This window comes from Mytilus californianus, unplaced genomic scaffold, assembly GCF_021869535.1.
Source record: "Mytilus californianus isolate M0D057914Y unplaced genomic scaffold, xbMytCali1.0.p SCAF_5, whole genome shotgun sequence".
Taxonomy (NCBI): Eukaryota; Metazoa; Mollusca; class Bivalvia; order Mytilida; family Mytilidae; genus Mytilus; species Mytilus californianus.
The window spans coordinates 88877505-88894890 of NW_026262701.1; the positions used below are offsets into that span (position 1 = coordinate 88877505).

The 17386-nt window shown below is 31.6% G+C and overlaps 1 protein-coding gene across 1 annotated transcript; it reads left to right on the plus strand.

Annotated features, from left to right (window-relative positions):
* Window positions 1-4098: 4098 nt before the first annotated feature.
* On the plus strand, window positions 4099-10080 carry LOC127702807 (uncharacterized). Its single transcript, XM_052207109.1, has 3 exons — window positions 4099-4319; window positions 7308-8661; window positions 10063-10080. The coding sequence occupies exons 2-3, from the start codon at window positions 7309-7311 to the stop codon at window positions 10078-10080; spliced, it is 1371 nt and encodes a 456-aa protein (XP_052063069.1). The 5' UTR covers window positions 4099-4319; window position 7308.
* Window positions 10081-17386: the final 7306 nt, after the last annotated feature.

Genomic DNA, 17386 nt, shown 5'->3' on the forward strand with positions numbered 1-17386 from the left:
TGTTTTTCTTGCCACTATGCCCATTCCAAGACGTCCGCCTTAAAATGGGCGTGCGTCCCTAATAACCAATTTTTTCTCCATTTATGTTGTATATGCTTCTGCACATCCTTGCAAAATGACCAATTTTCAAACATTTTGCACACTTTTTGTTACTGGCAAAGCATGATTCTTGCTTGCCTGAGCATCGTGAGTCCCCACATAATGTACAGGAAGCTTGTCTAGAATTTCTAGTGAAATTTTGCCTGTTTTTAAATTGTGGATTGCCAAATGACTTCCTGTCTGTTTGTTTTTGACCACTTGAACCCCAATTTCTGGACCAATTAGCACCTGAGTTATTTTCCCTTTAATTATTTTTTTTCCCTTAACTGTTCATTTTCAAACCCTAAATTTTTCTACCTTCTTCGATAAAGCCTTAATGGTGTCATTCAACATTTGAAAATCATTGTTTGATATTGCATTGACTTGTGAACATGGTGAATCTTCTTGACTTTTTTCTTGCAAGCACTTTTCTGCTATTATTGCAGCCGTTTTGAGTTCTTCCAATGTTTTCGGATCCCTTTGAATAATGATTGACCTTAAGGATGGCTTAAGTCCCTGTTTTGCAATTCTGAAAGGTAAATGACCTGGGATGTCTTGGTGTCTTGCCTTAATTTGTAGCCTATCGAGATACTCTACAGCTTTTACAGTAGGTAGTTGGGCAAGTAAGATGTCATCATCTTCATAAGCGTTTTTAAACCTTTCAATTAAGGCATTTTGAAGGGCATCATAATCATTTTGAATTTCGTCCGTTACACCTTCATACCAAAGTTTTGATGATCCTTCTAAATAAAATGATAAGGCATTACACGCCTGTTCGTTGCTTAAATTTTGTAATCTTTTCCACCTATTAAATTGTTTTAGCCAAATGTCTGGTTTGGTACATCCATTGTATCTGTTAGGTTGTACGTGTACTGATGATGAGTTTACCTGATTGTTAACTTCTGCTGGGTTATTTATGGCTTGTTGATCTTCTTGATGGATTTCTATAGGAACTTCTTGGTGTATGGTTTCTTATCGGATTGGTTCCAATGTTGTATTAATGAACTCTGTTGACCCTGCTGATCTTAATAGGTAATTCGTCGGTCTGTTTAGTGGCATTTAGTTTCTTGAGGTACCGGAATTTATCCTCTCGCCTCCACCATCAATCTGTTATGCTGATTGGGGGGATGTTTTTCAGCTTTCTAAAATAAACAGAAGTTCTTTTTAAAATAAGTCTTTATTTTTGTTACTCCAAAGATCGAATGACTATATACATACAATTTATAAAACAATAATCAATCATAATAATATGCCAATCATATAATATTGCAGTCTCACACAAATTAGACATTTAAATAAAATAACTATTCAGGGGGACTAACTCTGTATTTCTAATAATCTATTCAAATAGGGGGGGGGGGCATCTAGCTCAAAGGTTTTATTTGCTAATATATTAACTTCATGCTCATTTAAATAATATTCATAAAAATATATAATGCTATTTTAATAAAATCTCAAGTCTAGAACAAATTAATTACTCTCCACATTATATTCATTAAAAGAAAGTTTAGCTTATCTTTCCTTAAATGGTTTAACTTCAAATTAATTCTATAAAACAACAATTAAAGTATATTGTGTGTGAGACCTGCTAAAATGAAATACATACATATTCATCAGTACAAAAACCTTTCTTGTTAAATATAATTTTTACGATTAATATTCTACTTTAAAAGATACAAACGAAATACCTCTTTTCCATAGTTTCCCACACCTCTGTTGTCACTGTTAAGAAAACTTATTAAGTACAACAATAAATATTTAAGCCTAAAAACTTTGTTTCCAAATACTAAAGACGGCATGTTCTAAATTTAGTAAATATGAGTTCTCTCCCTTGAATGATACAATCTAAATATAAACCTATAACCTAAGTAACATTCCGGTATCAATGAATTCCTTTAATTTAAAGTATATTGTTCTTCAACTTTAACCTTTAAATAAGACTTAATAAATACTTCAATTCTTAGATATATATTTTATATAAGTTAACAATATAAAATTAATTCAGATTTTCTTCATAAATCAATTTGGCATCATATATATATTAGATCTTTAACATTCAATTTGCATTTACTTATTTTGCAATTTAATTTAAACAAATGTTACTTCCTTATATTAAGTAAAATATTACTTATAACAAAATTATAAAATCAATATCAACTCACCTAAAATAAACAGAAGTTCTTTTTAAAATAAGTCTTTATTTTTGTAACTCCAAAGATCGAATGACGCTAAACCTTTACTTTGGTTATTTCAAATTTTTAGTCACATGATCTTTGGAATTACGAACTTCTGCTATTTTCTCCAATCAACTTCTTAATTGAAATTTAGTGACCTCCCTTATTAATTTTTTATTGGTCAATAACTGGACACTGACCCGATTTCTATCTGTCTTTCATTTCTCAATTATCTTAAGTGTCACCCTTAAAACGGATTATCTCGCTTATTACATGAAGACAAAGAATGAGAACATTTTCTTTGTTCGCTAGGATTAGCGTATCTACACAAGATTTATTTGATTTATCTTATACAAAGATTTAATTTCCTAAGTGTCTAGCAAGCTATTCTTTTCCTATTTTCTAGTTAAAAACTATAATTTGTGCTAAAAGTTTACGTAATACTATTTACAAATCGCTTTGTCTACTATCTAACAAATCCAAACTTATTTACATGTCTTCTTATTTTATCTAACAACTAGCTTTTTGTGAAATACTATTTACACGTTCTTTTCTTCTCTTAAATCCGACTTTATTTTCTATCTTTAACATAGTTTCTTATTTTACTTATTTAAGTATTCAATGTAATTATTGCATTCTTTAATATTTCTTTTTTTATAACTAAAATGCAGAAATATAAACTATTAAACTTCTTTTTATATTAAAAGATATTTAAGGTGTTTTTAATGTCACAATATATATATATATCCTATACTCTTTAAAATTCCAGAGTCTATCCTAAATTGAGGTAAATTATATGGCCTTCCAAATACCGTTTCGATCCCTAACATCACTGAAGAGACATTAATTGTCAAAATCTGGATATGGTGTACAAATTTTTGCACCTCATGTTTGCGGTATACCATCTTCTCCGCAAGTTTATTGTTTTCTGTTTGGTATTTAATTAAATATAAGATCCATGTTACATCTGGTGATCAATTTATTTGGCAATCGTCAATGGCAGTCAGCAGGGTTTAATAACATCAGTTGTTCGACCTGTTAGTCAAATGTGTTTTGTTAAAATATACTTTTCACTTTTTTTATCTTTTGGAAAATGTTGTTTGTGCTGTAGTTAGACCCCTCTACCAAGAAATTTGTTTTACATGCACACGTAAAAAAAATTGCGGTTTTTATCCAAATCAATCATAGGTTTGAACGTTGTTTTCAATTTAGACTTGTTTTATATATATATATATATATATATATATATATATATATATATATATATATATCTTAATTTATAATAGGTTTTTCCGTTTGAATGGTTTTACACTAGTAATTTTTTGGGACCCTTTATAGCTTGCTGTTCGGTGTGAGCCAATGCTCCGTGTTGAAGGCCGTACCTTGACCTATAATGGTTTACTTTTATAAATTGTAACTTGGATGGAGAGTTGTCTCATTGGCACTCATACCACATCTTCCTATATCTATATAAAGCAACGATTTATATATACAAAATTTTGGTTAAAGATAATTTCAGAAAACAACCATTTTGTTTAGGTTGATTAAACAGAAAGTAAGAGAAATTATCCTATCCTTGATCCCTGGGATTTCTTATGTGTTATCAAATTTAAAGGGTTCTCACTAAGGCGAGTGTGTGAGTACTGGACTTATGAAAAACTGTCTGGACTCACCATTTTCAAAAACTGGCGAGACCAAATTTAAAGAAGCATCAAGATTTAAATATTTTAATTGAACTGAACACACATATTATCATTTTTAATGTGGCAAAAGTTATCTGAATTTAAACGTCATTTCATTTCTCTATTAGATAATGGAGACTTACATGTTAAATTATATTGCAATAAAATATTATCTTCTTACTGTTGGACTGATCCCAGACTAAGTGACTTGCCTTCAAAAATCCTTAGTTAGAACCCTGTTTTAAACTGTTATGTTACATTTTCATTAAGTACATGAAGTAACTTAAAATTTTTACTTTCAGGTTTCATATTTCAAGATTTCTTGAGCCTTTATTGGTACATCATCTCTCTAAAGATAGAAATACTTCGTGTAGATAATAGCCAGGTAAATATTTTCACTTCTATTATGATTAAGTACTTAACACAGATGGATAATTATGGGTGGCTCCATAAACTATGTGTGTTAAGCTTTATGTTTCAGAGAGTAGAAATGTGGAGGCTGCATAATTTGTAAACAGATCCAATATGTTATAAAGCTTCCGTCTGTCTTATGTCCATTGTCCTTGACCTCAATTTCATGGTTCATTTACTATGAAAAGGAAGATGTGGTATGATTGCCAATGAGACAACTCTCCATAAGAGACCAAATGACACCAAAATTAACAAATATGGGTCACCATACTGCCTTCAACAATGAGCAAAGCCCATACAGCATAGTCAGCTATTACATGCCCGTAAATGACAGTGTAAAACAATTCAAATACTGTTTGAAAAAAAATACAGTTTTTTTTTTGGATTGTGAATTTCTGACTTATTATGAGTGATAGGATATCTTAATATTTTGTATATGGTTCCTTGCAATGTGTACATGTCTGACAGGGTTCACATGATGTAGAACTCATTTCATGGATCAATGAAATAGGTCAAAGTTTTATGATAAACTCTGTTTCTCGGATACTGTAAGCAGTAGGTTAACTACATGTATATTTGGTGTATGGCATGATGATGTACATGTCAGTCGGGCCGGTTTCATCTGATCTTAACCTCATTTTCCCGATTCATCGGTCAATGTTTTTTTTTTTGTGTTCAGTTTATACATTTGTACCTGTATCTGAAATAGAGACAAGTTAATTTTGATTTAGACATTTTTGAAATATGCAAAGAAAAATATCCCAACATGACAAAAAGACCTACTTTAAATGGATAAAAAGTTAATAACACAAAAGACAGGTGCCTTTTTTGTTGTTACTCATCTAAAATCCTGAAGTTGTGACTGAAATCTTTATTTATCAATATAAATACTATCATAAGTGGCTGTGGTTTTAGTACTCAAATAGATCCAAATAGGATATTATTTTAAAACAGACACAATCATTATTTATTCTGAGCATACATGTATATGGTACTAATGCTTTTCCAGCAATCTTTAAAAATGTGTTATTTATCAGTAAATAATTGTCAACCCATATAGATGTATATATATATATAGTACTGCATCATGCATTGTAAGTTATTCCATGGATTGGTCAATTGCCCAGGGAACATGGCAAAACTTTAAAAGTAGTTTCATGGATATGGATTACCTCTATACATGCTATACGACAAGACAAGGTATTGATCATGATATAGTTTAAACAAGCCTACTAAAAATAATTCTTGATTCTGAAGCTCAAATCTCATATATATCATTGTGCATATATGTCTAAAAAAAAGTTTACTTCATAAAGGAGTCATTTATATACAGACATGGTAGACAGTGTCGAATTCAGAAGGAGGGTTCCAGGGGTGGGATGGGGAGTGGGAGGTGGGGGTGGGGGGTTGGAACCCCCCTTTTTTGGGGCGATCAATCATGCATTTGAAAGGGGACAAATAGTTAGTACCCCCTTTTCTCCTGGATTGGAAACCCCGTTTTAAGAATGGCTGGATCCGCTCCTGATAGAACTGAGGTTACGAGACTAGTTTTTGTAAAAGTGCCATTTATATTTTTATTTATATTAAGTTCATTTAGCATGTTTGGTTGTTACATTATTTTTTATTCTATTTTTAAGTCTTTAGTCAAGGATTTGTATCATTTTACAAATCTTGTCCACAGTAAAATCAAATAAGAAATTTGTCAAACACATGTTATTTTCCTGAGACACATATACATGATATACATGTACATTTACAATGTACCTGAGACACTTTATCTGTAACCAGGATTTCCATGTACCATTCAGACTGGTGATTTAAATAATACCCTGTGTATTAATTAAGCAACAGGTGGTATTATGATGTACATATAGGGAAGTACCACCTTTGTTTTCCCCTATTACAGAAGAGGGTCCGAATGGTTTTTATAAATTTACAGACTAGAGAATAATGCCAATTGAAATAATAATTAGTGAAAAATAAGCTAAAATAGGGAACAATGGGGTGCAAAATTATAAAGAATAATTATGCAAGATAAAAGAAGGAGATAATATTACACTGATTTATACAGTAGTGAATCAGGTATAGAATAAACGAAATTTTTAGATTACATGAAATTGTAAAAATTCTGTAATATCATTTTCATGAGAATTTGACCAAATAGGCGTAAAGATCATGAAGCTAAAGAAAAATGGTGTTAAAATTGAAATTATTATTAGGTCAAACAACCACAATACAATGTAATATGTACATGTGCTTAGGGTTTCCACTTTTAATCTAGAAACATTGAGGCTGCAGGTAGATGTTTCTTTATTGTTAATTTTGATAGTCACCGTTGAGAAAAAAATTGTTTGATGTTGCCTACACATGCCTTACAGGGTTGGGTAGGTAGGTCAGTATTTTTTTAGGCAAACAACATAAGTGACATGTTTAAAACTTGTAAGGCCAAATAAAAAAAAATCATGTGTGGTTCCAGTTACTCTACCTACCCTACTTTTTAGTCTTAATAATACCCTACCCTAAAGATTTTTTTTTCATTTTCATTGTTAAAGTCAGAATGTTGCTCCCGTCTATAGACTAAATGTAAAAAAAAAAAAACCACCCTACCTACCTTCATCCAAACTTTATTTTTTAAGATGTTACTAGAACCACACATTCATCTTTTTTAATTTGCTTATAAAGAAAACAATCGTAAAGCATGACAATATCTTAAAAAAAAATGCTTTTCATGTTGGTTGTTAGGCATCATGAACCAATTTGAATTTTAATTTTGGCCCAATAGAGACCACCTACCATTTTACATTCATTTAACCTAAAGGGGAAATAAGGGAAACCGTATTAGGCAAATTATAATGGCTTAAAAATAAAATTAATATTAACCTTGATAACCATAACTTTATGCCAATTAACCCAATTGGCTTTGAAAATTTGATTTACAATTTCTGTTTTTGTTAATTTGCAGAATGCCAAAGTTAAGGAAAAGGAGGGATGTTCCTTCACAGAGAAAGCGTAAGAAAGTCCTATCTACTGACTTGCATATTGACCATTCATATTGTATGCCGAACGAGGAAATAGTTCAGTTATGTCTTAAAGAAGAAGTAGGAGTGTGTGGAGAAAGGATTGACCCTGACTTTACTATGTACACAGCTGAGCCTGTAGGGGACATAGAATGTACATCCTATGAAGAAGAAGTAGCTACAGTATCGTATACAGACCCATTCGATAAACTTAAGCAAGATGTTGTCCAGAGTGGTTGCATTAGTTCACCATATGTTTTACACACAACCAGTGATTCTATCAAGATAATGCTCTTATATCCGTCCGCTGAAAGAATATCTGTTAAATTGAATGTGATGATAAATAGAGATTTTTTTGCCAAAGTATTTGTCCATAGAATCCAGCTTAGCCAAGACCATGACCTATGGATTGGTTTACCAAGAGTTTTTGACAGCGTTAAACATATCCAGTCTTTACTTTTGAAATTACAGAGTTATTCTGTGTGTACAGGAAATTTCGAGGCAGATTTAATGGCTTTCATACCAGTTGGCACCTCTGTCGAAAACGCAGAAGGTTCTGCAAGTAGTCAAGGTTTTAGAGAAGGTGACTTTGAGGCAGTGAAAGGTACCATTTCTTACTCGTCCACAGTGCGAAGCATGAACTGTTTACTACTTGTGCAGGGAAACAGATGTTCACCATGTAGTCAATTAGTAAGAGTGTTGATAAGTCGAAAGCACAGAAGAGAAGAGAAAGAGAGAAAAAGTAAGAAAAATGTACCAAATTATTTGTGTAGTACTATAGGACATTCCAAGATGTCTCGACATGAATTGATCACCAAAATTCACCAGCAGAAAGATAAGATTACAACCCTGCAGAGTGAAATTGACAAAACACAACGCAAGTTTCAACGTGAGGTTAGTAGTAGAGGTGTTACATTAGACTTCTGTCAGTCACTTGAAATGCAAGATACTATGGCAGCATGTTCAACGGAAATAATGAAAGCCTTTCCTGATGCCAATTCGTATCAACGCCTTTTCTGGGCAGAACAACAAAAAAGCACTAATGTGAAGTCCTTGAAGGGTATGCGATGGCACCCAATGATATTGAGATGGTGTTTGTACTTACGTCACAAATCAATTGCAGCATACGAGGCTTTAAGAGATTCTGGTTTCATTACTCTTCTACGTTCAAGGACATTGTTCGATTATTCTCATTACACTAAAAGTGACAATGGATTTTTGCCAGATGTAGTGAAAGAATTGAAAAATGAGGCTTCAAAAAGAGACATGTACAGTAAAGTTGATCCATGGAAGAATTGTGTAGGACTTCTTTTTGATGAAATCAAAATAAAATCTGACCTGGTGTACGATAAGCATAGTGGCGAACTAATTGGATATTGCAATCTAGATAAGGTAGGAAACCAGATTATGAACTTCGAAAGAAATATGAAAGATACAAGTACTACAGAGACAGATTCAGACATTGCCAAATACATGCTTGTGTTAATGGTGAGAGATGTTGCCACAGACTTGAAATTCCCTTTAGCAGGCTTTGCTACCTTAAGTATTACTGCTGACTTTCTTTATCCGATTATTTGGAAGGCTATACGCATTTTAGAAACCAGCTTTGCTCAACTAAAAGTACTCTTTCTGACTTGTAATGGCGCATCTGCAAATAGGAAGTTCTTCAACATACATGGACAGGTGAATGAATTTATTCATTACACAAACAATCCTTATGCCGATGACGAAAGAAAACTTTATTTCATCTCAGATGTTCCCCATCTTGTGAAAACAACTAGAAACTGTTTCAGCAATTCTTATTCACACAAAAACACCAGAAAAATGTGGAAAGATGGGAAAGATATTTCGTGGATGCATCTGTTGAAATTGTTTGAAGACCATTGCGAACTATCACTCTACAGTCCATGTCCAAAATTGACAAGAATTCACCTTGACATGACAACCTATGGTTGCATGAAAGTCAACATTGCAGCACAAGTTTTGAGCTCCACAGTAGCAAATGCCCTTGAAATGATGTATGGAGATAATGTAACCGAGACAGTAAATTTCATCAGAATTATGAACAAATTTTTTGATTGTTTGAATGTTAGAAACCTATATGAAGGTAGAAATAAGAGAAATCCTGACCTTGAACCATATACAACTGTCAATGATGAAAGATTACATTGGTTGAGAGTAGACTTTATTAAGTACTTTGATTCCTGGGAACAATCGGTGATGCAAAGAGCTGGTAATTTTACAAGGAAACAACGCAAAGGAATGCTATTGAGTCATCAAACATTGACAGGTTTTAAAATCAGCGTGTTTTCAATTGTAGACTGTGTTAAATTTCTATTAGAATCTGGCGCCAAGTTTGTCCTCACACATCATTTTAACCAAGATCCCTTGGAACAACATTTTGGACACTACCGACACAGGGTTGGGGACAATAGCAAACCTACAGTGAATGATGTTCGTCATATGATGACCTCGATGAGAGCAGTTGGAGCTTAAGCTTTGGCACCCAAACAAGGAAATGTCAGTAACCAGAGAGACAGGAACTTTTTGATTGATAACACTTCTCTACCTAAGCGCAGAACATATTAATTTTATTAATGCAAGAAGTCTTTTTGTACAAGTATAATTTACATGTATGCCTGTTATATGTATTTATTTCCAAATAATGTGGTATTTTTTTTTATGCAATTCTAATTACAGTATATGAGTGTTTGGTAGTTCATAAACATTTACATGTGCAAAATGTAAACTTGAAAAGTGTACTGTACACATGGTACATGTACATACATGTACATGTATGATTGCTGGTACGCTTTATAGTATATACTAAAAATAGTCTTAGTAAACCATTGATGCTTGTGAAATAGTGAAAAGGATACTCTCAAAGATTACAATGTACCTTTTGAGACAAACATTTGTAAGGGTGCAAGTTTTAATATTTATGTTTATGGCCTAAGTAATTGATTTCACCAAAAAATTCTATATTTGAATCAAGAGTTTCACAAATCGAACAAGTCTTGAATTTGTAGTTCAGTCCATGCATTTGATAGAGTTTTCCTTGGTATGACATGTATGATGAACATTTTTACTAACACATATGTGTGTGCAAATTTGAGATATTAAACACTGTTTGTGATTATTTGTTGTGTTCCTCTAAATATTTACCGTACATGAAGGATTAGGTGTTTTTGACAAGATGCAATACTCAATACAGTCATTGACAGTTAATAGTTATCATGGTTATTTATAAACCTTTTTTGCATTTTATACTTATTTCTAATTTTTCTATGTTAACTTAAACTATACAGGAAATAATATTTCAGCCAAGAAAAAAAATAGTTTTTAGCATGCAGCTAATATTGCTTATTATATTTTTAGTTTAGTGAAATTGAAGTTAACTACTGTTTTCTCTCTCACCTGTTTCTGTCTTTAAAAATGTAATTAAGTCGTGTAGTTTTTGAGTAAACAAATATGTGAAATAAACTGTGTATATACATGTATGATAATTTTAATGTTTTTTTTATTGCGCCATAAAATATTGGTACAATTTTTTGAAAAATTATGTTGTGAATGTGTAGAAATTAAGAGATTTAGAAAATGTACAGTGTTTGTCACATGCTTGTATTATAATTTGACATTGTGTGTAAATAAAACTTTTCAGCAAGAACAAAGTTCTGTTATTACAGCTATCCAGAATAAATTTAAGTACACAAAGTTGTTTGTGTCCCTGATAGTTTAATAGGTCACAGTGTTCCATTCATGTTGGCTTCCCACATTTGGCTGTGGTCGTCATGAGAAATGATACATGATTGCCAATGAGACAAGTATCCAAGGGACAGGGATTTAAATGATATACATTGTAAAAATAAGAGTCGTATGAATGACAACATGGACAATGAGACAACTATCCACCAGATTTCAATGTTCACCAAAATTGTATTTATATTTGTGTCATTTTTCTTTGTTTTGCTCATAATGTAAAAAAGAAGATGTGGTATGATTGCCAATGACACAACTCTCCACAAGAGACCAAATGACACAGAAATTAAGGTTCAAGTACAACAATTGTTCTTATTTGTTATCTTACATTGACAGAATATTGATGGTGATCGTGGATACAAATAAATTCATTTCGTCTCTCATTTGTTGCAGACCTTATATTTTTCCTGTTTAGTGAAGGCCGTATGCTGCCCTTAATACACTAGTAGCAAGATTTAAGTCTGAAACGGTCATTTTGGTCTGATCGAGTCTTAATCGCCTTGATTTACCGCTAGGGAAAAACGTAAAGACCTGTTTAGACTTTCAGACTCTGTTACGATATATCGTGTTCAGTCAGATCAGTCGGGTCAAGATAAACAAGACAGATTCTTCTAGCGTTCAAATAAGACTTGATTAGATTACGTTCAGAAAAAATAAGACCAAAGGTAATAAATCTGTTTAGTTGCTATAAGATCGTGTTCAGTCGTGTTAAGATTTTAAATATTTTAAATAAAACGAGCGACACTTTATCTGTGTTTATCAGGGGTTACTCCCCTTTATGAATAAAATCGGCATAGCTTGGAGGATATTCTTTTGTGGTCTTTTAATGTAATACTATATATCTATTTCATTAAATAACGTATGCAAACGAACAATTCATTTTTTCCCGATAGAATTTTTAACATTTAATTGGTTATATAAGAAAAGATTAATTGTTGTACCGGGAAATGTGTTAGTCATTAAAACTTTGAAGTCGTGCTTTCTGACATTAAGTAGTCATGTATTTATTCATTCCGCCCGTAAAGATATAATGGTAAGTAATATATCCCAAAGATGTTCCTAAATTTTCTTAAACATTTTTTGTTTCTAATGTAAAATAATAATTCTGATCCATATGAAATTTGTCAAGAAAAATATATTCTAAGTATCTATTTACTTTATATTTTTAAATATTATATATAGATGACAGTTGCTTGGTGAAAGTAATTTACATTTCAATAAACGGATTATCTAAGCAGTCAACCGAAACGGGTTGTCATAAAACTATCTAAATAATTACCCATGCAACGCTTATGATGTTTTATCCATGGACGTAAAATGAATAAAGTTCCATGTTTTATCCTATATAAGGATTTACCGGGTAAAATTATTACATTGACAAATAAAAAAACATTATTTAAAAAAAAACAATGCAACAAGAATAAAGAATATTTTAAGAATTTAGTTGACAGTTTATATTAACCATTAGGTACCTACAAGGAATTGTATATTCAATTCCTTGGTACCTATAAAGACCGATTTCGATACCTCTCTTGATTTCTTTGTATCATCAAGTTTTTTTTAGCACGAACTAATACAAGAATAAATCATATTATAGAAAAATATCAAACAATAGAGCTCTGATCAAACAACATAAGTTAAGAAACGATTGATAAAATCTTGTGTACGGTTTATATTTCTGTTTCGTATCAGATTTTTTTTATAACACCAGCCGTTACTTCTGATTTAAAAAAAACAGTGAGATGCTTACTTGCTTTTAGGAATTGACCAAAAAACTATAAAATAACGTAGCGAAATGATCGTACTTATAGATTAGACCTTTGTTTTTCCATTTTGAATTGTTTTACACAAGTCATTTTGGGGACCTTTATAGCTTGCTGTTCGGTGTGAGCCAAAGCTCCGTGTTGAGGCCGTACTTTTAATCTATAATTTTTATACTTTGTGACTTCGATGGAGATGATTATTTGGCACACATACCACATCTTCTTATTTATATTAACCGGGAGCAGTTTATAATATTTTCATTTCGATAAAAAGAAATATGCAATTCAGTAAATCAAATCGATTTGTACCATATTGTTACATTCAAAAGTCTTTAACTGAAGTAAATGATTGATAGAAATACATTATTTGTATTGCATCGCTCCTAAAATAATGTCCAGTGTCAAATATTACACATCGATGATCACTTAGATGTTCAACTGATTCAACAGAAAATTAAACTTAGGACTAGGATCAAATGCAATTCATTACGTTACAATTGTATCCAATATTAATATTGCTAATAACATTCAGTCGAGGAAAAGACACATGTGACATTGATATGCATATGTTTGTTCTAGCCTGATACGGCGAGCGCGTGTCGACAAAAAAAAGGTCATGTTAACAAGAGAACAATTGTTGTGAATCAGAGCCAAATTGACCTTTGTTCCAACTTTACATTATAAATATATAAATAATGCGTGCTTGTGGACAAAAGGTCACAGACGAAAGGTTACAATTCAGTTTCTGAGACTATTTTCTTTGAAAAACTGTAAAAAGAATATATGTAATAAAAAGTATTTTTTCAAGATATTTCTCTTACATACTTAAACAATTGTCACTTCCCAGAGGAGGAACGACAGCCTAAGGTGCTGTGTACAAAATTTTTTTAGGTCACGTGGTACGATTTTAGCGTCCCTCGGCAATTTTGAATCTGGTAAAAGATCGATTTGTTCATGTTTTAATATCAAATATACTCTCTTGCACTCGCAGAAAATATAGAAAGTTTTGAAATAAAAAGATTAATCAATGATAGAAGATCACGTTATAGAAATATTTTCATTATTTTTTTTACCTTTTAAAGTAAATTTTATCAATAAAGAAATGCACTGTAATGGCGGGAATTTTTATTCGATCTCTGCGAAATCACAAGGCACAGATTTTTGTTAATTTTACAAATGTCAGAACGTGAAAATTATTCAAATTTATGCCAATTCAAGAACACTATTCGACCATTCTAAATTCTAAAACAGAACACTCATAGGGAGCCCCAGAAAAGAACAAGTGTAATGGTATGACAAACTTACCTGACAGTGAACAATGTTTAACTAGAACGAGTAACTGTAAAATTGATATGTTAACTTTAAATTGTTGTGGTGTAATTAAACGTATGCATTATCCAGAATTTATAGATATGGTTCAGAAATTTGATTTTATTTTTCTTGTTGAAACTAAAACAGATGATCTAGATAAGATAAATATTCCAGGATTTACTTTTCATCTGAAAAATAGAAAAAATATAGCAAGAGTTAAATCGGGGGGCATAGCTTTCGGCTATAAATCAAACTTGGAAAATTTTGTAAAGCCAGTTGAAAATTTCAGTAGTTTAGTATATTGGTGGAAAATTTCTTCCGATCTACTTAAAACTGACCAAGATGTCATGATAGGAAATATTTATATTCCTCCAGAAAATTCTGTATATAAGGTTCCTGATGCTTTTAATGAATTAGAACAAGAATTTCTGAAATTTTCTGTAGAGTACAAGTATATACTTTTAAATGGTGATTTCAATAGTAGAACTAGTCGAGATGTAGAATATATTGAAATTGTTCATAGTCAGCATGATATTGTTGATACTGATAATGTAGATATTTTAAACAATCTAGAATTATATGATATGTCTAAAGTTAGATGTAGTATGGATACAAGTAAAAACTCTTATGGTAACATGTTGTTAGAAATGTGTAAAAACAATAATATAATTATCCTTAATGGTAGAGTTAATGGTGACAAAGAAGGCAAATTTACTTGCCGTCAGGCCAGTGTTGTTGATTATTTTATTTGTACTTATGATTTTCTGTGTTTCGTTGTAAATATGTATGTTCAAGACTTTTCCAAGCTGTTCTCAGATGTCCACTCTCCATTAATATTATCTTTAAATTTTAAAGATGGTATTGAGGAAGATGTGCATATTGCTGAGAACAGCGTGGAAAATGCAAGAGAAGTAAAACGGGTACAAAAATGGGATGTTGAGAAAAAGAATGAATTCGTAGAATTTATTGATAAGGACAAAATTTCAGATTTGGTTGCCGAATTAGATTCAGTTGACAGTAACCTTTTATCTCAAGGCAAAATAAACGAAGTAGTTGAAAAAATTAACAGCATATTTTTGGATGCTGCAGATAATGTTCTAGGTACATATAATGCTAGCCAAGGGAGTCGTACAGGGAAAAAAAATTGGCAAAAAGGGGAACAAACCATGGTTTGATAAGCAATGTTGGAATAAGAGAAAGATTTACAGGGGAGCAAAAAGAAATTATAACAGTAACTGATCAGAAAGAAAAAGGGAAGAAATGAAAAAGAAAGAACGGGAATATAAACGCCAGATGGATAAATCGATGAGGGAATATAGAAAAAAATTTCAAAAACATATGAAAAACCTGAGGACAAAAAATCCGAAGGAATATTGGAAAATTTTAAATAGGGGAGGGAAAAGAAATAAACCTAACATAGCATTAGATGTACTGTTTGACTTTTTCAAAAATTTAAATAACGCCGAGAATACAAATGACGTCACAACTGAGCCGAATAACATTCAAGGTGTAAATGAAGTTTTGAATTCAGAAATTACCGCAGAAGAGATTAGCAAGTGTATACGAGAATTGAAAAACGGAAAGGCCAGTGGCGATGATTTAATAATCAATGAATTTATTAAAGGCACATCACACATTTTTATACCCGTTTATGTGAAACTTTTTAATATGATTTTTGATTCTGGTACTTTACCTGAAATATGGCTTATGGGAAATATTATACCTTTTTATAAAAACAAGGGTGACCAATCTGATCCCCAAAATTATAGACCAATTACTATACTCAGCTGCCTGGGAAAACTTTTCACATCTGTCTTAAATTTTAGATTGAGTTCTTTCTTAGAGGATTATTTATTATTAAATGAAAACCAGGCTGGCTTCAGAAAAGGTTATTCCACAGTAGACAATATATTTGTTATTCACATATTATTTGAGTTGCTAAAGAGGAAAAAGAAGAAACTATATTGTGCATTCGTGGACTTTGCGAAAGCTTTTGATACTGTTTGGCGGTCTGGTCTCTGGTCAAAACTTATAAAACACTCGATTAACGGAAAGATGTATAACGTTATTGTCAACATGTACAATAATATCAAATCACGTATTCACTTTGGATCAGATTTTTCTGAATTTTTCCCTTGTTCCATTGGTGTTAGGCAGGGAGAGAATCTCTCTCCTTTGCTTTTTTCCATTTATCTAAACGATCTGGAATTATTTTTACAGAATAATAATATAGAAGGTTTGTGCACTATCTCTGATGAGTTAGAAATAGAGTTAAATGTTTATTTAAAATTGTTTGTCATTTTATATGCTGACGATACTGTCTTAATGGCAGAATCTCAGATAGATTTACAAAGACAACTGGACTCCTTATATGAATATTGTGAGTTATGGAAACTTAAAGTTAATGTGCAAAAAAGTAAGATTGTAATTTTTTCACAAGGTAGACTACCGCAGAATATTGTTTTTAAGTATGATAATATAATACTAGATATTGTGAGTGAATTTACTTATCTTGGTGTATTACTGTCTAGGTCAGGAAATTTTTCAAGAGCTAAAAAAAAGCAATGTGAAAAAGCAACACATGCTATGTACGATATTATTCGAAAAGGTAGAGTACATAATCTGTCAATTGAATGCCAACTTGATCTTTTTGATAAAATTGTGAAACCAATACTTCTGTATGGGTGTGAAGTTTGGGGTTTTGGAAATAATTCAATAATCGAGAGGGTTCATATTAAATTTTGTAAAATATTACTTGGAGTAAAGAAGTCTACTCCTGATTTTATGATTTATGGTGAATTGGGAAGATATCCATTAGATATTTCAATCCAGTTACGAATGATAAATTATTGGTTCAAGTTGGTAACTGGAAAACATGACAAATTGCCTTATATTTTGTATAACTTAGCAACTGTCAAATATGGTACAAATATTTTATGGTTAAAACAAGTCAAATCAATTTTAGACACGTGTGGCTTGTCATATGTATGGAACAATATCTATTTTGTAAATAAAACATGGCTACATGTAACCATCAAACAGAATTTAATAGATCAATTCAAACAAAAATGGCAAGCAAGCCTACAGGAATCACCAAAAGCATTAAATTATCGTTTATTTAAAGATACTTTGGAGTTTGAGAAATATTTAAATATTTTTGATGACAGGCAGATATCCTTATTTCTTAAATT